A 27,630-nucleotide genomic window follows, 5' to 3' on the forward strand; every position below is an offset into this window, starting at 1 on the left:
CATAGTCCCTGGGCAGTTACTAGGATAAGCAGGGCAGAAACCATCCCATGAATCATCCCTGTATTGCTGCAAGATTCCCTTAAAAGGGACAAGCCAAACCATATTCCTCAATTCCAGGTTTATATATGGTTAGCAAAGAACAGAAAGGGATTCAAGATATTCTGCTATAAATGTAAGGTATTCTGCTTCAAACTCTGACCCACACATCTGGTAGGACCTCATCCAGCTGCATTCCCACCCCTACCAAATCAGAGGCTCCGTTGGGATGTGACACTTACACGATGCCGTTCCCACAGCGCGTGCACTCAGGGAGCATCTGCAGCCCGGACATGGCACCACCAAGCTTGGACACCGGGGACTTGATGTTTCGGGGGTTGCTCAGCTTGTCGAGCCTCTCACCTGCCCGGAATGTGAAACAGACACACATTGAGAACCTGCCCTTGCTGGGCTTCTGTTTCTTCTGTCTTTGATAAGGACTCGGATCAGTCTTTGTCACAACAGGCTTGGAAGGAATGAAAAACCAAACAGTGAGACCAGCTAGATTCAGACAGCATCTGGGGTTGCGGATGACCGCAGGACACTGTGCTGATCCTCTGCTCATCCTAACGAAGCACAGGTGATGGCAGAATCCCTTGGTTGCACCAGCAGACAGTATATCCGTGTACTGTGCTAACAATGTGGTCTATACACCTTGTCAAAGGCAAAGCTGCCTTATCCAGACATGAGATACAAATGTGGCTGCTGGGCTCTTTAGTAAGTACCACCCAGGTCACCCTTGGGATGCACAGGCACCCTCACACAGCAGACCCCATCTCCAGCCATAGCTCTGATCCAGACACCGACACCAGCCAAGTGAGTAAACCCAAAAGAACCAATTTGCCACCAAATCCTACTTTCCTGAGACAAAATACAGTGTCTGGAGATTTCGAGAGCCATGACACGTGTGACAGCGCCTGCTCAGGACCAGAACGGGGCTGCTTCAGCCCAAGGGTCCAGCGAGCCCTGGGCTGGCTCCAGCCAAGCTCCCTTGCTGAGTCCTTCCTTCCTCTGCCTTGCTGGGAATCAACTGAAACAACTGCTCAAGTTGTTGGCTTCCCGCAGTGAGGGACCCAGCGTGCTTGGACCAGACATGCTCTTCTGCCAACATTCAACAGTCAAGCTGTCACTGTCTCTCAGGCAGAGCTTGGATAAGCTGCTTAGAAAAGAGAGGAGAAGGAGAGGAAAAACCCAAACGATTTTACAGCAAAACAAGCCCTGCAGAGAGTTCTGCTTCCCATCCTCCCAAAACATGGATCATTTCCTTCTATTTACCAGCCCACAGCCTCACAGTAATTTATGGTCCTCCGCAAGGCAGCGAGATGCCTTCACTCCACAATCTGAACCATCACCATCTCCATTTGTGGCTGCAGTGCTCATCCTTCCCACACCAAGGGCACCCATAGAAACAACTGCTGTGATTCCTCCAGCCTCCCCAAAATCCTCAGCATGAAGCATTGCTCCTTATGGGGCTGGTGATGCTGGGCTTCCAGTAGAAACACCTTCCATATAAATCAGGTGGCTGTCTGAGACACCCAGCTCCTCAGGAAACGACATCTTGACTTTAAAAGGACAACACAAAGCAGGCTCAGGCCAAAATGTATAATTTTAGGCTTAAGGAAAAAGGAGGAGGTGTGGGAGCTGTAAAACAACAAAGCAGGAACACTGCTGGGGATTTCAAATCTGAACGTATCACAGAGCCTTATGCCAGGAGAGAGGCTTTTCACTTAATTTCTCATCCTTTATGAAGTAAACAGAGTGTAGCGACCATGACATGGACCAGGCTGTGCTTGCAACAGCACGTCCCCATTGCCAGCACAGCCGAGAGGAAAGGGGGTGGTGGAGCCCCAGGAGGGACCCCTCCAGCCTGTCACCAGCCTGGCTCTTGCCCATCAGCAGCATCCTGGGCTCCAACCCAATAACACTGTACTGGGGATGGGCTGGTGCCAAGGAAATGCTGGGATAAGCAGACACCAGGACTGGCTGGGGCAGACCCAGTGTTCGGGCACTGTCCCAGCACCTCTCTGTCCTCTGTAGCCTTTTCCTTCTCCTGTCCTCCTAAAGGGCAGCACTGGGTTTCTGCCACCCCAGAACTGCAGGATGCAAGGTGAGGCAGGAACAAAACAGCAAAGCTCCAATTTTGTTCCCTTTCCCTGGCACAGAGAAGGGAGGAGTCACAGAACCCCAGCCTGGTTTGTGTTGGAAGGGACCTTAAAGCTCACCCAGTCCCAACCCCTGCCACGGGCAGGGACACCTTCCACTGGAGCAGCTTGCTCCAAGCCCCTGTGACCAACCTGGCCTTGAATACTGCCAGGGATGGGGCAGCCACAGCTTCTCTGGGCACCCTGTGCCAGCACCTCACAGCATCAACACAGTTGCTTCCCATTTATTCTTCCTAATGCGGAGGCCCAGGGGTGCAGCAGACACTGCATGGGAAGCTGCTTCTGCTTGCTCTCGGTGAAGGACTTGAAGGTACAACCGGAGCCTGTCATTAACATCAGTTTTCCTGCCAGCCTAGGAGGGGCTGAAGTATTTACACCCAGTGCCTCCAAGGCTGATCCTATCTCATGCTTTGCAGACATGCCTCAGTACCACTGAGGAAACTGGAACTAGCAGAACCTCTTGATGCTCAGAAGTTACCTGCGATCGTGCTTCTTGTGAAGCAAGCAATATCCTACTGGTCAAAGCACAGGGCTTGCCATCACTTTATACACACAGTGCAGCAGCCTCACTTGCTACCTCTTGCAGCTTCATAATGAGATTTCCAGTTAGTGTTTTCCTATAAAAACTAAGTTCCTGGATTCACATGATCAGAGTACGAGGCTCTTGGAAGGAAGCAGTAAGAACAGTCTTGCCCTAATGATTGTAAAGCAAAGCCTGAGAGTTTGAACATAAAAGCCACAGTGGACTTGAGGTTGAAAGGCAAATAAAAAGAAGCTGAGATGTGCAGTTTGGGGATCTTATTTAATGCTTGGAGCTGGCTCCTGCTTGTGTTAATGACACAGGCAGGAAGCTGTGACAGACGCCAGATGTGAGCCAGGAGCTCCTGATCGCTATCCCTGCATTGCCGAGGACCATCCCACGTCCTTATGCAAATGCCATTTTACCCAGACAGGCTGCTGGTTCTCCACTGGTGATCTTACACAACCGCTTCAGGCCAGTGCATTTCACAAGCAGTCCCGGGAACACCACTGCCACCGAACTTTCACACCATGCTCAAGTCAACCACAAACCCTGGTAAGCCCCCAGATGCTGAGTACATAAAACCCACTTTGAAACCTGCCACCCAGATGTGGGGATCCAGCATCTGCAGGGATCCAGGACCCTCACAGGGTGCTCAGACCATCCCACGTTGGACTGAGCTGTCTCAGCACCGAAGTGATGCATGGTAAAACGGCAAAGTAGAGGAGGTTGAAAACCCTTCCCATCAGCTCTTAGAGATGGGTCCTTCAGAGGCTTTCCAAGCTTCTGGACCTCAGTAAAGGAAGGAAAAGGAGGTGAAGCCTTCAACAGCAGCTTGGTGGGTGTGGGATCATGGAAGGGGGTGCAAAGGGACCAAACGATGGCTCAAGCCACAGCCCTGTTTGCAGGGAGGACTTGATGGGACATGCTAAGGATGCCAACCTCCTTACCATTCTCACCAGCCTCCAACATGCCCTGCAAGTATCGGAAGGACCCAGACTGCTTAGGCTCCGAAATGGGCTTTTCATAATCCTGAAGCATTTTGTAGACGTCCGACTCCACATCAATCCCATTTCTGTTCCGTGGGAGAGACTTCATGGGGTCAATGCTGTTTTGAAGGAGAGAAAGAAAGGCTCAAGTCAAATACAAGCAGCGACTGTCAGCTCATGAGGGACCGATGGGAACCTCCACATTCCCTGAGATTCAGTTAAACACCTCTCTGTTCCCATGGTTTCTGTGCCTGGAGGTACCTGTCCCAGGAACAGCCACTGAAGCAGGGAAGTTAAACTTGTTCCTTGTTCAGCTCTGATTGAGCAACACAATTTGGGCTGGCCTAGTTACCAGATGCCTTCAGGAAAGAGGGCAGCTGCTTACAAGCACTGCCAGTTGCTGTGCCACACATGGAATGTATTGGGAAAAATGGGTAAAACAAGGAGTTTCTTTAATTATGCTGGGCCAGGAGGTCCAGCCACCCCTTGTACCACTGTTAGGACACCCAGCATGGGGACAACATGTGCTGCTGCTGGGCACAGGCATGACAGCAAATCCCCTTTCCATCTCTTTTGAAGTTAGCATTCCTGTAGGTGACTGCATGGAAAGATCCATTTGCCAGGCACAGCCACAGCTAAAATGAGGTGGTGGAGGGGACACAAAAGCAGCCCCATAACTGCCCCCCTAACCACCAGCATCTGGATGCTGCTCCTTGTCCGGATGCAGCATGACTGGGGTACAACAGACAACAGTCATTTAAACTATGATTTTGGTTCATTCAGTACAGCAAAACATTGCAAGCACAGCCTGGAATCAAACGTACTCTGGGTACATGTGTACGAGTCCTGCTGAGCAGAGGTGAATTCAAGTGCTGTTGTGCTTCAGTGGGGCCCCAAAGCACAGCACAGCTTGGGGGGAAGGGGCTCCTTTTCCTGTTTAAGGAGGAGGTCACCAAGGTCATTATAAAGCCAATAAAACTAGTGAGAGCCCTGAACCCCATCACACGGATTTTAGCCATCATCTGGCTCATTTTCCCCACCACCATTCAACAGAATTAAAGAGAAATAAAAATCACTTTCAAACAAAGAAAACCAGCCCTGGGCTCCCCTCTGCCCTGCTGCAGCCCTCTTGTACCTCAGTTCACACATCCTCAGTGAAATGCAGCAGGTTTTGACCCGTCCAGCCCCATTAAGCACAAATTCACTTCTGCCCCTGTTCTACTCAAATGCTCGAGCTAATCTCCTGCCTTTTGGCTCGCACAGAGATAAACATGAGATTTTGTTCTCCATGCTTTTTGTGCTGATCCCTCCTTTCCAACTTCATTAACTTCCCTGGAGCAGTGCAGGGAATAAGCTGGCTCACAGCGTCACTGAAATATGAATCAGTGCAGGCAGAGAGCTCCCCAGATGAAGAGAAACTCTTTGCTCGTTGGATGCAATGCAGACATCGCTTGCTTGCAGGATGTTGCCAGTCTGGAGGAGCATAAATCAGCAGCAGCCTAAGCCATGCACAAGCATCGCAGTCCACAGCCTGGCCCGTCTCAAAGCCCGAGTCTTCCACCCAAACCTTTCCACAAAAGCTGTTTCTTTCCTCGGAGTGTTCATTATTTCCCAGCCTCCCACACAGCTGCACAGACCTGATCGAACATTCCCAAACATCCGCATTTACTGGGGTTCATTTTCCCTGTGGGTACCTCCAGCTCCAGGCCAAGTGTTTGCTCCTGGGTCTGGGGTGATGTAATCCCCACTCCTAGGAGGGCAAACCTCTCCATCCTGCCTTGCATATATACTTTGGAAAACCAGGATACTCACGTTTCTGATGCTCCCTGGCATTCATCCCATCCTGGGGACTGGATCTGATGCCGCTAATCTACCTACCCCCATCAGCAATAGAAGGACCTTATGGAGATCTGAAAACCAGCTCCTTCACCCATCTTCCAGTTCTGGGACATATTGAGAGATATTGAGGAGCTGGGTCCAGAGAAGGGCAATGGAGGTGGTGAAGGATCTCAGGGCTCTGGGATCACCACAGCCTCAATGTATCCCCCTGAAACTCAGTTTGCAGTAGAGAACCCAGAGCCTGGCCATGCTCGCATCCTACCTGTGGGCAGGAGATATGTGGAGGCCACTCAGCTGGCCTGGCAGAGCTGACTCGGAGCTGCTGTTGGCATAGAGCCGGTTTGGGTGGTGGTGCTGCACATTCAGCATCTGCTTGGTGTCCATGGCACTGCCACCAGCCACATGGGGCATCGTCCTCCTGCTCTGGGCCGGTCCATTGTCCTGGAAGAGAAGAAAAAGCAGAAACACCTTGAGCTTTCTGGTTCTTAGTAGGATGCACACAGAGGGGCTGTGCTGGGACGTGCAGGTCGCAGCAGTAATATGTTATACATGCTGTGGAAAACAGAGAGATGCAGCAGAAAAAGGAAAACTCAGGCTTGACCCGCAGCTCAGTCTTGATGAATCTCTGCAGTTCTCCTTGGTCTTGGACCAAACGAACTTGCCGGTTCCCCCATGGCGAGCCACTGCCAAGTATTCCGCATTTATTCTCCTGTAAAAGCCTATTTGTTATTTCCGTAGAAGAAAGGCTCCGAGTCTGCTTCTCATTTCATGTTACATCGCTCCAGAGCCGTTATCACTCTCCTGACTGGAGGCAATCACTCTGATTTACACCAGCAAACCCCAGGCTCTCGGCTCCAGGCACAGGCTGGGAGAGACCTGAGGCCAATCCTGGTATTTTCACTCATTTGCAACCAGCTTTGTCCGGAAAGATCCCTGGTTTGGGAAGGTTTTCTCAGTCCCTCACAGTGAGAAACACACTGGTCAAAGGTTCAGCTCGGTCCTCACATTCTCATTTGCTTTTCAATTCACAAAGCAAACGATGGAAATATGACCTCATGTCAGGAAGGGGGATGCCATTAAACCACAAGTTTTCCATATGATTTTCCCTACATAAAACACTACCTATGTGTTTTTCCATAGCTTTGTTAGTCAGCCCCACACACACCCATAAAAACAACAGTACCTACTGCTAATCTTGCCACAAGCCATCTGATCCAGGCTGCGACCAGCAGCCCCTTCACCAGAGAGGGGCTAATTCCAGCTATTGGGAAAAGCAGCAGAAAGCTGAACACAGCCTTGAGGGTGTCAGGGTATTCTAGGCTGCTGCTATTTCCAGCCATGTGAGTCTGAAACATGCCCTTACCCGTGGAAGAAACAGATGCTTGGATAAGAGGCTGTAATCTGTTTAATCTGGTTTAATCTGTGTCAAGGCAGATCCCCAGCAACACTGATGCAAAACCAAGCAGGAAAAGAAAACACCGTCCTGTGAACAAATAACAGAGTGCATCCTGCAGGGTTCTAACACAGAGCTTCCTTCTGACTGAAATAATCCAATAAATACTAATTGGAAACAAATGCCCATCACTGGTGCGGAGCACAAAGCAGCACTGGCGTTCCCAAGCCTTGTAAAACTGAACAGCTTAGAGACATAAAAAACAGATCCTGCTAGAAAAAGATCTTGGAATTCCAATTCTTCAGTTCTTCCTAAGGCAAAATTCCCATTGATGGCTTTAACCTACCAGAGGGGAGACTGAGATGAGCTCTTAGGCAGAAGCTCTTCCCTGGGAGGGTGCTGAGAGAAGCTGTGGCTGCCCCATCCCTGGCAGTGTTCAAGGCCAGGTTGGACACAGGGGCTTGGAGCAAGCTGCTCCAGTGGAACGGGTCCCTGCCCATGGCAGGGGTTGGGACTGGATGAGCTTTAAGTTCTCTTCCAACCCAAACCAGGCTGGGGTTCTGTCACTGATAAGAACCAGGCTTAACTATGTATTTCTCCTGCCACCAGCTGAAAAGCTGCAGACTCCAGCAAGCTCTTGGTCCTTCCACCACCTCAAAAGGCTCAGCAGCCACCCCAAGCCCTCTCTGCACTGCTCCTTCCACACGGTTGTGTACACACATGGGGAAAACTGCTTCCAAATCAAGAAATCTAAGTATTAGAAAAGGAGTTTAGTTGCCAGGAATAATACAGTTTTAACTATTGCCCAATTTATATTCTTCATATATATATATATATAAAACCAGGCTATATGTTTCCAATTCCCAGATTTACATTAGTAGTTCAAGGGAAATAAAGAAAACGCTTTCAACCATGACACAGGGAGGAAAAGAAGGATCATAAACATTTCAGGGAGAAAAGCAATGGCCTGTGCTGGCTGGCAGGCTATTGAGAGCTACAGAGCAATGCTTTTAGACACCCATTATCATTAATTACCCATGCATTGATGCACACATGGTCTGAAGGACACAGCAACTGGAGCCTGCAGAGGACAGGGCAGGATCCTCTGCTCTCATTCCCTCGGACCCCACAGGCTCCTCTGCACCAGGGATATCCAGGCTCCTTCACTGGGAGCATGGGACTGGTTATTTCTGGGATGGAAACCATCAAAGGACCTAGACAGCAATCCCCACAGAATTGCTTTAATCCAAGGTAACTTGTAAAGTGTTGCCCATTTGTCCCTGCTAAGCTCAGCAGTTTGGACATCAAAAGTAAATGCTGCTATAAAGCCAAAACTTGTTGCTTGGGCTCTCTCCAAAATGCATGAAACTGGTGATGGAACCAGGGCATTTCAGAGCCCTCCCTGCACTGCAGAGTTCCTTGGGGTTCCTGAGTTCACCACCTCCTTGTCCCTGTGGGAAGAGGATGCTCATGGTGGTGGCAGCTCACCCTTACATTGCTCCACTACACAGGGGTGAGTTGCCCCTCACAGGTTATAAAGGTCTTATAAAGCCACAGGTGAGCCAGCAGCATCCATAAGGATGAAGAGGCTCCTAACAGACACCAAAGCACTCCTGCTACCCTGACACTTACCAGACCAATCCCATGGAGATGAAGCAATGGATGTCCCTCAGCCTCATCCACCAAGCTCTTTGCAGGCTTTGAGAGCTGTGCTTCATGTTGCGGGTAGCCAACACACAGAAAGCATTTACCCCTCAGTGCACACTGGTCTTTGCCTTCCTTCTTGCTCAGTTTCTCTGCCGTGCACCTTTCCTGTTGCACGGAAATCTCTTCAGAACAGTCTCCTTCCCCTCCTCGCAAAGGCTGTGAGACCCCTGCAAGGCTTTGCACTGTGCACAACCCTCCCGTATTCATCCTCAGGAGCCAGAACCTTCCAGTTCTCAGGTTCAAGATCAGTTAAAATCTCCCCCCTTCGGGACCTCATTTGCTTTTCTGTGCTGGTTTTCCTTCCTGCTTTTTATGGCCTCTCTTAAATTAGAAGGGTTTGCAAACCCTTCCCAAGAGCTGGCCTGCAAAGCTGCACCGAGGAGAGCTCCTTTCCCTATGAAACAGGAATGTGCAATCTGTTTCCTCACGCTTGCCTTCTAAGACCATCAGTTATGGAGTACAACCAAGATGACACACAGCATCTGGAGCTCTTGGAGCTGGCAGACACAGTTCACACAGCCATCCCACATGGATACACACAAGGCAGAGCCAGGCAGGAGATGTTTGAAGTCCCAGTGCCAGGGAGCAGGTGGATTTTGGGGTGCTTTGTGTATGGCTACAGTTCTGATCCAGCCTGATGCGTGATGAGCACCCTCGGCCAATGCCCACTTCATCATGTTTCAAATCAAGACCTTTAAAAGGGCAGAAGTACATACAAAACAGCTCATCTCATTTATCAGAGATTAAATCCAAAGATTGATAATTTAAAAGGTGATTTAGAGGCTCCTACAACCTCCATGCAAACACCGGCACACACGACCTGATGTGGAAGGGCTTTGATCAATGATAGCTTTGGAATATCTTGGAAACCGTTCTTGGGAGCAGACCCGGGAGCTGCAGAGCTGACCACAGCTCCACAATCACACCTCTAAGCCCCAAACCCATCCTGGAGCCCCCTCGTGCAGTGGTGAAAGATGATCTGCAGGGATAGGACCAGCAGCAGCTCTGGTTCCCAATGCAGGGATTGCCTGTGAGATGTTTACGCTCCTAAACCCAGAGGAGACCATCCTGCTCTCTGTTATAAACACACCCTGCATCAGACTTGACCAGAGCTGAAGGTCATTAATGGCTTGGCTCAGGAAAAAACAGTTTTCTGTTTGCTGTGCTTCAGAACCACTTCCTAAAACCAGACGTTTGCTGCCAAAGTGGTGAATTAGAGACATGAGCACTGCTATTTATGCACCAGGAGGTCAAAGCATCCCTTAGCCATGGGGTCACCTGGAAGAGGTACCTCTGTGACCACACTTGGTTACCTGTGTCTGCCCTGCAGCCGTGGCAGGATGAGCCTGAGCATTCCAGCTCCTCACCGGGGTTTTATTTGCTCTGAGCTTGTGTAATTAAGCCCAGCTGTGCTCTGCAGAGAACTCACCAGCACTTCCCTGCCTCTGCAATATATGGCTAAAAGATGTCCCTGGCATGGGTCCCTCAGCTGCCTGCCACAGAAGAGAAGAGGCAAGAGAGCCTTTCTGCAGGACTGGGATAACCTATGTCACTACCATTAAAGGGCCATCAGACCATCTGCCTCAATAGCTACACCTAAAAAGATCAGCTCAGGGCAAACCCACCATGGTTCCTGCAAGGCTGAGCAGTGATTTGAGACCCATCCCCACTCATACCTGCTGTCCGGTGTGCCCAGACAGCTTGGGGATGGGCTCCCCAGCTTCTCCAATGAGTGCCTGGCACCACTGGCTGCCCAGGGCTCAGAGCTGGCAGCGAGAGAAAAGGAAAGGATGCAGCAAGGATTTCATTGAAGCAAAGGTGCAATTTCTGCCCATGGCTGCCTTTTTCCCCAAGCCAAGGGTACAGTTGGACTGTGACAACCTGGTTCTGACCTCTCCTGGCACAGTGCTTTTTGTGGATGAAATGTTACTGCCTTCAAGTCCTCTTTCATGCAAATGTGCCCAAAGACACCTCCTAGGATAACCTGTACCCTTGCGACTTGAATTCATTCTCTGCACAGAAGACAGCTGCAAAGCAGCCAATGCAAACCTTCCTCTCCTTCCCCCCAGCTCTTCAACAGCAAAGACAGTGCTTTGTCCCTGATAAACTGGTTCAAAAGACCCTGAAGTGGAAATCTTGTCATCACCCACAGAGGATGCACAGTACAGTTTCCATCTGAATGCAAATAACACATTTACAGGAGCAGGATTGATTCTCCAGCTCACAGCCACAGCAGAAATCCTGTGCCAAACACTTCATGTCAAAACCTGCCCCCAAAGCTGGGTAAGTGTTAAAAGCTACACACATTTTAACACACATTTCCCTGTTAGCACAGACGTCAGATGTGCTGTTTTTACAGACCAAGCAGGCTTCAATCTACCTTTATAAAGGTCTCCTAAGTAGGATCCCATTATTTAGCTCAGAAGATGAACAGATAAGCACAAAGGTAGGGTGTAGTTTGCTGAAGCTGGATGAACAAAGTGTGGGGGTTACGTTATGAGACAGGTCTCAGACACTGCCAAGTTCCTCTTTCAGTCTATACCACAGTCTGTAGGAAAGCTTTATCCATCACATCCTTCTTGCTCCGCTCCTTTCCCAGTCATCAGCTAAACACCAAATTCATTTTTCAGATCTAAGTAAGAGACCAAACCCTTGAGATCAGATGGGTTTTTAGTTAAAAGGCTACAGACAATGTTCACATGAAACACGACTCAATGTGGAGCCTGGCTGAGTCCCAGCCCACGTCCCCAGGATGCTCTATAACCCAAGAAGGCCTGGATGTTAGTGCACAGTGAGCTCTTGGGATGGGGGCTCCCAGTGAGCCCCACAGCCCTGTGCTGGGTCTTGGACATGCTGAAAGCACCCGTGGGTCAGGCCCTAGTGAGCACTGCTGAGGTTTGCTCCGCTTCATGGCCCTGGCCCCAGCAGTCAGGCCCACTTTAGTGTTTCTTTCTGTTTTACACACTGCAATTCCTGCTGGAACCACTGCAAGCTGCAGCTAAAGCACAACGTGAGAGTCTCCAGCGCTTCCCATGTAATTGCTGTTACAGCAGGGAGCAGGCTAAGGTCAGCCCCACCACCATGCATCAGTGCGAGTTTCCAGCCCCAAACTCCCAATTCCTCAGGTGAAACACAGGTACCTCCACATACAGCAGCCTGGCTTTGGTTTCCAGGTGTAATTCCATAAACACATGACTCCAGGAGCTGGGGTTTGGCTGAACACACCGGTGCCAGGCTGTGGCTCACCCCATTGGGAGCACTGGGATCAGGAGCGACAGCACCAGAGAGGCAGAAGCTCGATGTTTCCTATAGCTCATTTATAGTATAGTACATTTATATGATGTGTTACTTTTGACAGCATTATAACAGCCTTAACAAAAGTCATCTGAAACACATTTGCACGGATGGGGAGATTTCTAAGCTATTTTTAAACAATGGTTAGGCATTTCTTAGCTTCCAGGAGGAAGATATCCCCCCCTTACTAAAGAAGGGCTCTCACAAGAAGCAGCTTTGATTTAAAATAAGGCTTTATTAAAATAAAGTGGGTTTAAGGTAGGCTATTCCAGCTCTGTATTTGCACACGCATGTGTTCTGGACTATACACTGCACAGCACAAGGACAGCATACATCTAACGCAGGGATAATCTCTCACTATTAGAGATGAGCTCCACAGCTGCTTAAGGAATGGACACTTCCATCTCGGTTTGGTCACTATGGTGGCCGCAGCAAGGGCCTGATGACTACAGGTTCAGTGAACATCTTCACCCCTGGGAGCAGCCACAGCCCTCATGTGAATTAAGGAGCTCAAGAGGGACCTGAGCTGCGATGCCACAACTTCATCCCTTAAGCTACCTGGCTCACCAGTGGTCTCTTAAAACTTCACAGCAATGGAAAACAGTTACCCGAGCCCGGCAGGAATGATCAAAATGTGTTTCCATTTATCTCCCCTGCTGCGGTGCAGAGGGCATGGTTTTAATATCAAGGGTGCAGGGGGGTGTTTGACAAGCAGACAGAGGAGGGCTTTGTACAGATGTACTGGGTTTATTAACACTTGCATACAAAAGCAAGATAGCTGGAGATCACAGCCCTGCTGAGCCAGGGGCACAGGAGGGAATGGCAGCGTTTTCCAAACACCCTTGAGCAGAGCTCTGCAGACAAAGCTCTTCTGCACAAGCAATGGAAATACATTGGGAGGTAGAATCCCAGACTGGTTTGGGCTGAAGGAACCTTAAAGTGGATGCAGCAGCCAAAGCTTCTCTGGGCACCCTGTGCCAGTGCCTCAGCACCCTCAAAGGGAAGAGCTTCTGCCTAAGAGCTCATCTCAATCCCCTCTCTGTCAGGTTAAAGCCATTTCCCCTTGTTCTGTCCCTATGGGCCCTTGTACCAAATCCCATGCTTCAACCCAATAGATGCCAGCTTATCTGAATGGCTCTTTCAGTAAAAACCAGGGTAAGGTACACAGGAGTCTGGGGACCACAGTGAGCATCCTCCTTCCCTGCATCCCTCCTCTGGTTCCAGCCTCTTCCCGCATGCTCTCACCCCAGCAGGTCACACAAATGACTGCAAAGAGCAATTCCTCATCTTAAGCAAGCAACAAGGAAAATGAAATGGGATAAGTTATTTGTCCCCAAAGGCTAAGAACAGAAACACTGAGCTACATGTATGCTTCCAACCAAACACTGTATTTCTGAGTACACAAGCAGGCAGTTTCCTTACCTGTATTAACAGAGTCATCACTGAAACCGATGTTATCAAGTGAAATAACACGGTATGTATTTGTGTTAGCTCTTTATCCACCAGTATTTTCTAAATTGACCCACATTGTTATTATTTCAGTATAGCTCCTGTTCACCTTCAATGAAAACAAACTCTTTAAGTAGCCTGGACAGAAGAAAACACCATCTTTAAGTTTCCATCTTCCCATTTTTCCCCCCTTTATCTTAACACTACTTTCTACCTCTTTTATGTATCAAGATTGTTGAAAATCACTTAGAGATGCTGATTCGTTTAGAGATACCTGGAGGATTTCACATGAAAGGTAACAGCTACGACAGTTCAACATGGTACACCGGTATTGAGGAAACCACTTTGCTTTCAAATGACTCAACAACCTATCACAGGAAAGAAATGCACACAAGTGCACACCAGCTCGTGTGCAACCTCTTCACCTGGTAAATCAGACCAGCAGGTTCTAGTGGTGTATAAACCCTTGATGTTTCGGTGTGAAACACTGCCTGAATACCCGCAGTTGAAGGCTGATTCTGCTTACAGCTGTCGTCAGGATTCAGCATGTTTCTGCTATTAACTCAGCCCTCAAACAACAAGCTGTGAGTTCCCATGTGCTGGGAGCCCATCTCATGCCAGGGCATTATCTCATCCTCTTTGTTTTCCCCAAAGCACAAGGCAGGCGGTTTCCCCTCCCTCTGTCCCATACCCATCTGCTGGGAACCAAGGGTCCCGCAAGAGCTTTCCCAGGAGCAGCCGTGACCCGTCCCGCCTGGGACCAAGGAGGAAGGAAGGTCGGTCACCTTGAGAAAGGAAATCCCACCTCTCCATCGACGAGGATTGAACCCCCGGTTCACAGGAATAAGTGTGGCCTGTGCCAAGCCTTGCAAAGATGTATGGAAATTTCCTGCACAACACCAGCCCGTCCAGAACTTAAAGCAAGACTTGGAGTCAATTAAGTGAGGAGTCATTCACCCTCAATAACAAAAGACCAGCTCTTCTCCATGGCTCAGAGCTCAGCCCTTGGTTGGACTTGGAAAGCTGCTTCTCATGAAGCAGAGCATGAGCAAGGACCAAGGCAAAGGGGACAGCAGCACTGACCCATCATCCCCATCCCTGGCCTGAGAACACCATGCTGCTGGATCTTCCAGCATCCCGGCTGGGTGGCACTGGGATGCCATTCCCACAGCGACCGGGCTGACCTGCAGGAAGCGCCTCTCCCTTCCAGACAGCCGGAGGAAACCCAGCCTTCAACCCCATGTAGCTTGTTTTAGCCAAGTGTCCAGGTCTTGGAGCACTTTCATCCTATTCCAGCTCCAGCTACACACTGCCAATTAAATCCTGCAGCAATTATCCTCCCAGCCAGACACGTGATCTGCTGTCAATTGGCACTGATGGGCTCTGCCCCAAAGTCCAGGGCCAGAAAGCTGCTAATTCTGGCAGTAAAGGAACAGGCAAGGAGCAAATATCCTCTCCTCTTATTAGCACCACATGGAGGCATTCTGACCAGTGAGCTCACACTACAGGAGGCTGAAGGCAGTGAGATCTCCAGGAACTGATGGATTGGTGATCCCATTCTCTCCATCTGCCAGGCCCCCCAGTGACACCGACACTGGGCAAAGAGCTGGCAGCAAAGTGAGACCAGAGGTCCCAACACATCAGCAGTGATTTTGTACCTGGAGACCAGAGATCCCAACGCATCAGCAGCTATGGCATTCCAGTGTGATGGAAACCCTGACTCCTTGTGACAGCATTGCTGGCTGGAGAGCACTGAGCCATACTGCAGCATCCCCATAGGTCCTGCCATTCACATGGTTCTTCATTATTCAGGGTGTAAGTTCCTCTATAGGTCCTTACTGTTAAGGGCAGACTTGTGCAGTGTAACCAACTGATAACCAAAACCTGCTATTTAAAACCCTATTATTTCATGAAGGTGACTCGCTACCATCCTGTTCAGTGTTGATCCTAATTGCAAACAAGCAGCTCTCTCCCAGTCCAGCTTCTTCTGTTGCAAGTGCGGAAATTCCCTGCAGTCACAGCATTAATCCACGTTTTTAGAAGGGGGATTGATCACATTCTTAGTCTCCGAGTAGGGGTTTTCCACAAAGTTCAACTGAGAAACCATAACACATTTAGAAAGAGAGGAGAGGTCATTAGCTGGTCCATACCTTCCAAGTTCTCTCATACAAAGACAGCTGCAAGCCTCATTGCCTTCAAGACAAACACTGCACCTAAATAAACAAACATGTACCTAATTATAGGGTACACGCTTTCCTAGAAATCACACAGATTTAGGCAGTCTGCTGATGCTCACATCTCCCAGGGCCTCCAGCAAGAACTGCTGCAGTCACAGGTCAAAAGACTTCCATGACATCTTTGCCCAGCACAATGGAAAAGTTGATAGAGTAAAGCCTGGAAGAAGGAAAATGTGCTTCACATTACTGGAAAGGCCACGCAGGGTAAAGCTCTCAAAACCCTTTTCAAGGAGCAAAATTCTCAGTCCCTTATTGAAAAGGAGCAGCCCCAGCCCTGCTTCTGTGATCTGAGGGCAGATTTCTAGCAGAACTGGGTTTCAAAGCAGTTTGCTTGTTCCCAGAAGAGAGGAAGCTTGCTCAAAGGTTACACATATTGAGCCAAGCCATTACTTTACAATGAGTCTTTTCTTCCTCACAGTCTAACAAACGCCTTTGCGACAGGGGCTGGATGAATACAGCCCAGGGTTGCATGGCATTGCTCCAGAGGGGACTCCAACCATGATCAGCATCTCTGCTCCCAGGGGATGGGACCCCTGCTCTGAGGGTCTGTTCCCTCGGCTGCTGATGATCACCCTTAGCATCGTTCAAGTCGTGAGGGCATCAGCAATAACTCAGGGGTTAGGACAGCTGCTGGCACATGTCTTAAGCAGTCAGTGTCATGTCTCAGTCTGGGGAGTCAATCACAGCAAGAGCACTCTAGTATGTGCATGCAATCTCCTTGATCTCCTCTCTGGGAAACACAAGAAGCCATTAAGCAAGACAATGTGGGGATACAGCCACCAAAAAGAGAGCAAGAGCAGGGACCTATGGATGCTAAATCAGTGGCAGTACTCAAGGCCAGGTTGGACACAGGGGCTTGGAGCAAGCTGCTCCAGTGGAAGGGGTCCCTGCCCGCGGAAGGGGTTGGAGCTGGAGGAGCTTTAAGGTCCCTTCAACCCAAACCATGCCCTAATTTCACAATCCTATGAACCTGCTGTTTGTGCCTGCTTATTCTTGTTCACATGCCTCAGTGCTCTGCCACAAACACATCTGCTTTACCCGCTGAGCACTCCTCAGATTTACACGCTTTCAGTGTAGGTCTGGATTCGGGAAAATCCATCTCCCCTCCTTCATTATAGTCTTTGTAACTGTCTAATTTTTAAAGAGATCCATATGTAACATATATTAATAGTCAGATTCAAATCCAGTCTGCACTAAACCTCAGAAATGTTGTATCTGGCAGTGGGACTGCTGCACATTTGTTCCTCATTTAACATTATTCACAGGGTTTGAGGCCCATTAAAGTCTATTAAGAAAAAAGTATCTGTCAGGAGAGATTGCTGTAATTGATTAATGAAGCAAACGTGGCCAGGACTCAAAGCCCAAGTGCACAGATCCCCCTGCTCTGCTGCTCAGGGCAGAAAAGCCTCAAGAGCTGCTGGTGTGTGACCCTGGGGTGGGTTTGCTGGTGCTGCTGTTGTGCAAGGCTGGCAGCTGAAAACCCCTCTGTCCCCTACAGGAATGCAAAATACTTCCATATTCCACATGGTTGCTACAGCTGACAGGTTCCAGGTGGGACTGTGCAGGTCTGTTCCTCGTCTGGGGAAACTCACACTCATCCTCCTTACTTGGTGGAGATTCTGCTGCTGGTGCTCTCTGCCCACACCTCACCAAAGGGAAATGAAGGCAACACCACTCCTTACAGCATCATCCTGCCCTTTTCCACCCTTGCAGGTCTTGTATCCCTTCTGGACTGAGCCAAGGGAGAGCTGTGGGGGGACCTTGGGACCTCTGTCTGGACACTGCAAAAGCCACCTCTAGATATGAGCAGCAGAGCTAATCCAGCAGCATCTGCACGTGCTGGAGAAAATTTTCTCATCAAACAGCCCGTAAGACAAACCACCTTTGAGAAGGAAACCATACAAGCAATATTTGAACACTCCTCCTGGTCTCCTCCTCATTCCACAGATACCTCTCAGCATGCATCACAGACCAACACATCCAAAAACCCTAAGGTCGGGTAGCTCAGAGGCAGAAAGGAGCAAAACACCATTCCTCTTCCCTTTAAGGAGCTGGAAGAGAACAGGAGCCATCTTGGACCACGTTAACAAGGTGCTAGTCAAGAGATAGGTACAGAAGATGGAGATTTGCTCAGATCCATCCACCTCCCAGTATCAGGATGCTGCTGGAGAGGGGGATGTCCTTGCCCTGCCTCACATAGACCACAGGGCAGGAAGGCAGGGCAAGGTACAAGCAGAATGCTGGTGGGAAAAGAGCTGAAGGGAGAGGGAAGAGACAAGCTGCAAAACAGAGAGAAGGAAGAGAAAGATGGATGCTCCACATTCCTGGCAGTGTTCAAGCCCAGGCTGGATGGGGCTTGGAGCAACCTCCTCTAGGGGAAGGTGTCCCTGATTGTGGTATGGATTGGAGCTGGATGAGCTTTCAGGTCCCTTCAACACAAACCAGGCTGGGGTTCTATAATAAGAGACAGAGAAAAAGTAAGAAAAGCCCATACCACCACATGAAGTGAATCAGCATCATGAGAATAGGAAGGTGCAGTGGATGCTGGAAGCAGCAGAGATGAAGAGACCTTGGCCAAAGCAGGTGCAAGCAGACCCCAGGTGTGCTGTGCTCTGCTCCAGGCAGGGCAGGGATCGGGCAGCACCCTTCGGAATGCTCCCAACAGCTCCATCAAACACAATGCTGACCACGAGGTTGGTCACTGCTCTCGAGAGGGGGTCTATGCTGGGTCCTGCCCACCTCATGGCACTGCCTGGTCCCCTTGTGCCACCAACAAGCTGATTCAACACGGCCTAGCTTGGGGAGAAGGCAGTGATGGAGCCAGGTTTAAGCCAGATTCACTCAGGGATCTGGTTCACCACAGGAGCCTGGGCTTCACCAGCCCAAGGAAAGCACAGCAAGGCCTGCACAGAGGTAGATGTCTAGCGAACATCGAGATTTAAACCCACACACATAAACTCCTTAGCTTCAGGAAGGATTACAGAAAGAGCTGAGGGCTTTTCAGACCCCAGATGTGGATCTCCTCTCCCAGCCAGTGCAGGGCTGCTGCTGCCTTACCTGTGGTTCCGGCTCTATGTTGATCCTGTACGCTTGAGCCTTGCCATCTTCCAGAACAGGAGGTGACCAGGACTTTCCTTCAGCTCTGCAATGGGAAATTAAGGAAACTCCAATTAAAATAGCTTTAAAGAACAAAACAAAACCCCCACAAACAGCAAAACCCAGGCTTCTGAAAACACAAACAAACCAATCCACCCAACTGAAACCAGACCAAAACCTCCAAGCAAACCACAAACCCCAAATATACAATAGCATGTAGGCCTGCCAGGGAATGACTATAAGTACATGTTTGCCTAAAGTTATCCTCAGAAACGTTACAATAGTAAATAGAGAAGATGCCAGCTCCATGCTATTGAAACCATGAAGCTCAAACCCCTTCTTGAACCACAAGCTTTAACTTAGTGCAGAGTTTAAGATATAAACTTAGCTCAAGAAATCAGTAGACAGGCTTGTGGTGGTTTTGTTCTGCATGCTCCTGGCTTTGCCCCTTTATTCTGGCCCTGAATCCTGAAATATGTTTTTATTATGTGTGTGTATATATATATGTATATATATGCAATCCCTGGCAAGTCTATATACTAGACTACAGCAGTAATTATACCAATGCCTTTCAGGGAGAAGGCTTACATAGCCCTGTATGAATCATCCTGACCCTTTCAACAGGTGCCAGATTAAAAAAGCCCTAAAAATACAGTTTCCATTCACAAATGCATCTTCGGTCCTGCCAAGCCAGAACAGGACGCTCCCACTCTCCAAAGGGTTTCCATGTGTCCGATCATTTTTTCCCCTGCATCCAGGGGCATGGCTGGAATGTGATTTCAAGTACTTGGAGCAGGAGGGAGCTGCAGGGGTCCAGGGAACAGCCAGCAGGCACATACACAGGCTTTTCTGGATGCTAAGAAGTTGAGATGGGAGATGGAGACTGCATGAAAATAAAGGTTTCAAACACAAACTATCCTGTTCATCATCATAATCCGCATCACCTAATGAAAACAGGTTGTGTTCCAATGGGCACAGATCACTTGCCGTGACCAAGCATCCTTTGCCATCAGACTCTGGCCTCTGCACATACCACATTCAGCTTTGGTTTAATTATCTGCAGAGGCCAAGTGTGAAAACCAAGGAACATGGGTTTAACCCAAGAATTCTTGAGGTGATTTTTACTTTGGGTATTTTATATTTAACCCAGTCAGCATACAAACCCATCTCTCCAAATGCAGGGCCTGATCTGAAACCTATCAAAAGCAAAGACTCCCACTGGCTTTAGCACACTTTAGATGCATTCCCTGAAGATTTAAGCCTTTTCTGTGTGCTCCAAACTACTGCTCAGCACTACCATCACAGCTTTTTCAACAAGGCATAACATACTCGTCTCATAGCTACATGTCCTGTTCTGAGAAATTACCTTTACTGTAATTATTTGGTTTTAGGTGGGTCTTTCCAACTGTTTTTGGTGAGACAAAGGAAATCGTTCTTCCCAGGAAGGGCAGCGTTCCTAGCAATCCCAACTCACTTTTTGCCACGATGCAGGGCTGTGTATATTACTTCCACATTAAGAATTTCATCTGGGGGCCCAGAACAATGAAAACGCCTAATTACATTGGCAGAGACCATCATTATTATTTCCGTGCTTCTTCCCCTGCATCCAGTCAGCCTGATGCACACTCACGCTGCTGCTGACATGGGGCAGTGATGACATTCCCCTTCGCTCCATTCTGGTGCCCACATGCCAAACACAGCTTGAAGGATCCCTGAAGACTTCAGTTTGCCAGTTAATAAGAATCAAGATTCAGAAAGAGATTCTGATTGCAGAAGGTAATAGCAATGGCAGTAAAATGCTTTGCATGAAGCTACAGCATTCAGTCACTGGGACTGCCAACACCTCCTAGTTGGGTTTTCACAGTTCTCCATATCCCTGCACAACAAAGACCACACCATCTGTACCAGAAAGCACCTAAACCTGGGTATTCCAAAAGTCATTATTGGTGTCTTTACACTTAAAGGCACAGTCAGACTCAGGTTTGCATGTTGAAACCCATTCATAGTCAGTGCTTTTAACAACTCAGCGCTTCACCATCAGTGCTTTAGAGTGACCAAAAGTTCTTGGCATAAACAAGACAGCCTCATACAGCTTACAGGGATGGTCTGAACAAAGCCAGGCTCACCCCAGCCACAGCTTCCACTCGAACCACCCTGAAATTCAGCTGATACAGCACAATTTAGGTTCTATTTAGCACTTTTAAAGGCAAAAGAGAATGGGAGAAACACCAGGCTCGCCAAACAGAAGCACGAGTCATAAGCTTGATGAGCATTTATGCTTACACAAGGAGACTCCTTTTTTCCCCAGGAACAGCAGAATGCCAGGTAATCCAAAATGATTAGGAGATGGCTCTGACAGAGCATGATGCCATGGGCAGCTCCTGCACAATGGCTGGTGGCCACCCCAAGCCACCCTGGCAGCAGGGTCACGCTACCAACAGGCACAACATTGTGTTTGGGCAACAGCAAAAACCTGATAACTCTTTCCCAATGTAAAGAGAGAGAGATCAGAGGTTGCCCTCCAATGTTCCGAGTCATTTAATTTATGGCTCAAGGATGGGAAAAGTGTTTTCAGATGTGTTGTAGGGCATTAAAGGCAGCTATGTGGAAATCATTACACTGCACTAACAGCACTGTTCTTTTAACACTGCTAGGACAACCCTAAGCAAAATAATTTGACCTAGGTTAGCAGCAGGCCTTCAACATGGGGCTTTGTGGGAAATGGACACATGAACAAGACATAGCTAAATAAACGTGCAGACACCTCACATCCCAGGACTTAGAATAGAATAGTTAGGGTTGGAAAGCACCTTAAGATCACCCAGTTCCAACCCCCTGCTACGGGCAGGGACACCTCACACTAAATCATGGCACCCAAGGCTTCATCCAACCTGACCTTGAACACTGACAAGGATGGAGCATTCACAGCCTCCCTGGGCAACCCATTCCAGTGCCTCACCACCCTAACAGTAAAGAATTTCTTCCTTATAGCCAATCTAAACTTCCCCTGCTTGAGTCTGAACCCATTACCCCTTGTCCTGTCACTACAGTCCTTAATGAATAGTCCACTACAGTCCCTAATGAATAGTCCCTTACCAGCATCCCTATAGGCCCCCTTCAGATACTTGTTTTCTAAGGGACTCAACATCATCCTTAGAAGATTACTTGCATGTGCTCACATATGTTTTTTCACCTGGTAACGATCAGCAAGTCTTGTTCCCTCCATTTGTAGAGCTGCTTCTCAGTCCCAGCAGTTCCTGGGTCTTACTGAATTTCTCATTTCTCCATCACCTTATAAACTAACATTAAGCACCTGGGAAGGTGCCAGACCAGCTGAGCAGGCAACAGCCATACGAAGTTCCAGAGCCATCAGGTTGCTGTGTACCACACCAATCTGTGTGGTCCCTTCTGGGAGGGGCTGACTCCAGGTTCCTGCCCATCTCCTGAGCACCATTCACCTCCCACAATGGCACATCCCTAAGATCACACTGATTTTTATCACTGATATGGCCATTAGCCTTCCAGGAGCTGAACTTGCTGTAGAAGCAGCTACAGATGATGCTTCTAATTCCCCAGGATTGCGAACCTCACTGTGATAACCATAAGGTGTTGGATCCATCCCTATATCCTGATGTAGGGTTTTCACCCCCATGGACCCGGCTCATCCAGGCTACATGAAGGAGAAGCTGTGGGATTTCTCCTCCTTCATTCCTCTCAGCTGAAACCATTGCTGTGTACCGAGGCTCTGGAAAGCTGCCGGTTTTCCTCCTGATTGCTCCTAGAGGAGCTCCAGAGGGGAAGTTGTGATTCACTTTTTCAGTTGTGCTTTTACTGGAAACTCGAGAGCATCACACACTGTCATCCTTCCCACCCACAGCAAACAGACCCCGACAACACCTCCACGAGCAGGGGGAGGTGGGCTCGGAAGAACATCATCTACATGAGCTTTCAGGGACTTCTTGGGGCTCCACGTCCAGCAGAATCATTACTGGGCTTTCTCCCATAGAAACTTTCAGAGAAAGTCCATCTCTGTACACAGAGCAGGGATAAAGAGAAAGTCTTCACACAAAGTCTCCAGGCAGACTCAGAAGAACCATAGCAGTGCACTGGTCCATGAGGGCTCTCTGCCTACTGCGTATCCCCTGGGAAGCAGGATCCAGTAATCCATCCTGCAGCAGGGCACATCTCATGGCTGCATATCGCACTGCAGTTCTGCACTTGGGCTTGGTCACTCAGTCGCAAGCACATGAGAACAAATCTGATCCACACTACAAGTGCAATGCATCCACATGGAATCTGGGTTTTCCCAGCCTATGCACACCACTTGCTTCCTTCTCAGCCACTCATCCTTGCTCTGCTAGGGTTGCCTAGAGCAAAACAGCATCCAGAGCTGGGAAGGGGTTTCCACAGCTGCTCTGCTCCATTTCAGAACAGCGAGGCTCCTGTGCTGCTTTGCTTTCCACAGCATCACTGCCCAGAAACAGCCCCACACATGCTGGGGCAACATAAGACTCAACAAAGCAAGGGACAGAGCACCTGTTAACTTCAGGGAGGACAGGGATCTAGCCAAGAAAGGCTAGAAAGGGAATGGGGATGTTAAGAAGAAGGGAAAACCACCAAGGGCACTTAAAGTCCTTGGTAAAGGACAGAGAAGAGATTTTTGAAGAAGAATCATAGAATCGTTTGGGTTGAAAGGGACCTTTAAACCTCATCCAGTTCCAACCCCCAGCAACGAGCACGGACATTCAAGCAGATCAGGCTGCCCAGAACCACATCCAGCCTGGCCCTGACTGTCTCCAGGGATGGGGCACCCCCCACTTCTCTGGTCAACCTGTGCCAGTGTTTTACCACCCTCATCACAACTCGAGAGCAGGGACCCTGTGCTGCAGGGGACAAGAGAGCCACATCCCCCAGCACACTTGGGAGGCTGCAACATCCTCTTCCCAGTGTGGGCTTGTGGCCAGCTCCTCAGGAAGGATGCAGCACCGCATGCTCCCAGCTGGCAGAGGACAACAGCTCCAAAGGAGCTCTCCGGCTCGCCTTCCCCCTCCAGCACAGACGGGCAGGTCTGGGCAGCGCTGCCAAGGACTTTCCAGCAGCGTTGTCAGCAGGAACTGCATCACTGATGCCACAAGGTCTCCTGTGGGTCCTTCAGGCACTCAACACTGTCCTCAAGCAAAGCACAACTCTGATCCAAGCTTATGGCTGCTTTTGTCTGAGGCATAACCTGATTTGAGGGAACAAGTCCTCCCTAATAACCAGCATAACCACGAGAGGTGTTAATGTTCAAAGGGGCTGGGATGACTTTCTTTGCAGGAGATCAGAAGACACACAGTAATATGTAAGCAGGAAGAGGATGAGCTGTGCTGCTGAGGGGGTTATCTTTGTGCCTTAGGCTTGTTGTGTGCAGTTGCCTGAGCACTGACTGTCTTCCAGGGTAAGAAAGGCTTGATTGCAGGAAACACTATTGATTTTAATGTGCAAGTTCTTGTTCACACAAACACACATCACTACGGGGAATCCAGATGGGATTCATCAAGCCTGTGCTACTGTTAGAAAACAAAGCAGCTTTTCCATCCGAGGTCTGGAGAATGAATGCCCAAGCTCTGCCAGCTTCTCACCACAGTGTCTGTGTTGCTGCTGATGCCCTCCACACACAGCCTCCCTCAGCCTCCCCAAAATGATGTGGAAGATCAAATACAGAGCTTCCTTGAGCCCAGCATTCCTGCTTCCCTGAGCCTAGCATCAGGAACCTCACACTGGGTTTGATGTTGTTTTCTCTTACCTGGCTTCCTGTTCATCTGGTCAGTGAGATACACTGATCTATTTGCAGTCCTGCCATTTGCGGTTATGTCTGTCTGTGGCCAAAGCTTGCATCACAACAGAAATCCCACTTCAATTGCTCCCTCCCAAGTACAGAGGAGAGGCTTTGCTTGTGCTGCATGGGAAAGTTCTGCACTCTAATGGCTTATTCTGCCCACAAATGGTCAGTGCTCCTGGCTCGTTTCCCCATCAGTGTACCCAAATATCTTAATGAAGCAAACACATAAGCAGGATAATCAGTATCTCCTCCCATCAAATTCAACGCTCTCTGCATCCCCAATCTGAAACCCAGATGGGTCACATTGGACATCCTGTCAGACCCCACAATGACTCTCCCTTCTCTTCCTCCAGTCTGATTTTCCTTCCTAGTCAAGGGGCATTTACTGACCACAGCTGGAAAACAAAACCCATCTTGTTCTCTGTCTCAGTAACACAATGTCAAGAGTTCATGGAGAATGAGCATGGGATGAAAGGAGCCCAAAGGGCACCAAAGGGCTGCAAGATTCAAGCACCACTTCCCAACCACAAGGACTGGGTGGGCACCAGCAGTACCCTGGAGGAGTACTCGAGGCCTGATCTCAGCCAACTGATACCAGTGGCTAAAATAAAGTGAAAAAGTGGGAATTCAGCTCATGGGTTCATGCTGCAGGAACCCTCACACATGACAATAAAAGGCTGCCATGCTGCAGGTGAAAGCTGTTTCCAGCAAAGCTAACTCTTGATGAAGTTGTTCTGCTGCCAAAGCACTGCAGCAGCTTCCATCACAACATGAGGATTTCCACCTCTTCCAGGGAATGCTCCACCAGCTCCCTTGGACAGCCACAAAGGGAACCCCCACCCTGCCCCAGGTGCAGCTCCTGTTTGGAGTACGAGACCATCCAATCCCCCTGAGCTGCTCCCAATGGAAAGCAAAGCAACCATCCTCCTTGACTGTGTGAAATCCCACCTGCGTGAAGGGTTTCCTTGCGTTTCTATTTCAGCTTCTTTCCCAGTGCTGAAGCCACATCATCCCTATGGCATGAGCTGAGCTCATGGGATTCCCCTTCGCTCGGACACCACTGTCTGATGAACCGAGAGGAACCAGAGAGGCTTTGCTCCATTTACGGCTGTGCTTTCCCCACTGCCCAGGCTTCCAGTCACAAACTATGTTTTCCAAGGAAAGCATAAACAGTAAATGATAGATCTTTATGGCAGGAAATGCCTTTTTAATCTGAAGTGGAGACTTGTATACACTTACTTTAAATCTATCACAGATAACATTAGCCATTTGGGAGCCTTATAAGGAGTGCTCATTCTGCCTGCATCATTTGTGATTTGTATTGGGAACTTCCAGCTACAGGATTAATACCAAAAACAACCCCAAGCCTTCATTGGGCTTTGAAATACCCTACAGAAGTGAACTTGCAGGACCTTCAGATGTGTATTTATTGAGTAGATGCTTAGGCAATGATAGGTGGGTATTAATGAAGTGTGAGGCTCTGCCCAAAGGAGATTTTGATCCCAGTGTGACACTTGAGTCGATAAAACCTGCACTGGGTTGAAGGATCTGACCCAGCTCACAGCCTGGACCAGCCTTTAACATACAAATTATAACCCACACGTATAAATTAACCAAACCCATTTCTTCTGTCACTGGCCTTTTACAAATAATGCTGTTTTACTGCTTTTTAAACTGCAGAACACTTAGACCCTGAGGATGCACCGGAACTGAGCCTAAGGGCACATGTACTCCAGGACCCAGCAAAGCTGGCACAAGAGCAGCTCAAGCAGAAGAGGACCTACCTGTTCACAGAGAGCAGCAGCTGGTCCGTGCATGCTTTGATCTTGTTCTGTGCTTCTAGATGTGTCATGTTCTCCGTGCTCTCCCCATTAATTGCCAGAATGATGTCTCCTGGGCACAGGTTTGCCATGGCTGCTTTACTGCCAGGGTTGATCTAGGCAGGGAGAAACAAAAGGGGCACTTAAAAGAATGCTCGGCTTTAAAAAAGCCTGGTTTCTTGGAATAAGCAGCAGATAAGGTAATAGTTATTTATGGAGATGTGTTCTGCCCATACCAGTGGCATCTACCAGAGGCTGGATGTCAGAGCCAGGCATTGCAAGTTAGCCCCAGCTCTCTGGGGACCAATCCCCTACAACAACGCTCTCTTAAGGAAGAGCTTTCTGTCAATCTGGTCCTCTTTAGATTTCCCTCTTGCTTGCCATAACTCAGCACCCTTCCAGAGAGATGCTTTCCACTCCTTTGGCTTGCAGGCCTGAAATCACGCTATGAGATTCAATCCCTAAAGCTCCCATGGACCCCTCCTCTTTGGCTAACTGTGTAATTACAAGACACATGCAGTCCCCTAATTGCTTCCCGTGGAGAGGTTACATTTGACATCAGTTTTTCCTGACCATCATTGAAACGACTTGTCTCTTTCTAGCCCTGCATGGAGTATCACACAGCTCATTAAGGCTCCACAACCCCTTCCTTCTGGTTTTGTAGCAATGCCAGAACCTCATAAAACTCCTGACTTCTTTCCTGAGGAGCTAATGACAGCTCCAGGTACAGTTTGTGGTCAGCCATAAGAGCAATCCTGCAGCCCATAAAAGAGTTCCTTGAGAAATTACCATTTCATTTACATCAGCCCAAATGTGGTTTGAATTTCTGCACAAATATAAAGTGATGTGAAGCACAGGCAGGACAGGTAAATGTGTCTGTTTAAACTTCTAATAGCAACGTGCTTGCCCTCTAATTTCCTCTCCAGTCATTCAGAGCATCTGCTAATGCTGCGCTAGGCAACCACATGGTTTATCAAGTGAGAAAGTAAGGCCTGACTTTTGGTTATTCATTTCTCACTGCATTTAGAGTGCAGTGGGGCTTTGAATCCATTTAATCTTGATGGACACAGGTAAAATCCCCAGCCTCAGGTCTCTGCTCCATCACACCCTGCTCAGAAGATCCAGGCAACAGCATCACTCTTCTGCCTTTTACCTCCCCTTAGACACAGCTTACCGCAGGGCATGGTGGCAAACAGACACTAGTAAACCAGGGATGGGTTTTAACAGATTGAGACCAAGTGATGGCTATGACCCCCCCACCGCAGCC

At 49.0% G+C, this 27,630-nt stretch overlaps 1 protein-coding gene across 1 annotated transcript in view; it reads right to left on the minus strand.

The window, feature by feature from the left end:
- PDLIM4 (PDZ and LIM domain 4) overlaps nucleotides 1–27,630 on the minus strand; it is a 40,432-nt gene that overhangs the window by 3,021 nt on the left and 9,781 nt on the right. The window contains exons 2-6 of the mRNA XM_005147277.3: nucleotides 26,328–26,479; nucleotides 18,684–18,768; nucleotides 5,809–5,987; nucleotides 3,669–3,826; nucleotides 279–399 (exon numbers count right to left, since the gene is read on the minus strand). Coding sequence (XP_005147334.1) covers nucleotides 279–399; nucleotides 3,669–3,826; nucleotides 5,809–5,987; nucleotides 18,684–18,768; nucleotides 26,328–26,479 — 695 coding nt within the window. The remainder of the gene's footprint in view (nucleotides 1–278; nucleotides 400–3,668; nucleotides 3,827–5,808; nucleotides 5,988–18,683; nucleotides 18,769–26,327; nucleotides 26,480–27,630) is intronic.

The sequence above is a fragment of the Melopsittacus undulatus genome, chromosome 10 (genome assembly GCF_012275295.1).
Source record: "Melopsittacus undulatus isolate bMelUnd1 chromosome 10, bMelUnd1.mat.Z, whole genome shotgun sequence".
NCBI lineage: Eukaryota > Metazoa > Chordata > Aves > Psittaciformes > Psittaculidae > Melopsittacus > Melopsittacus undulatus.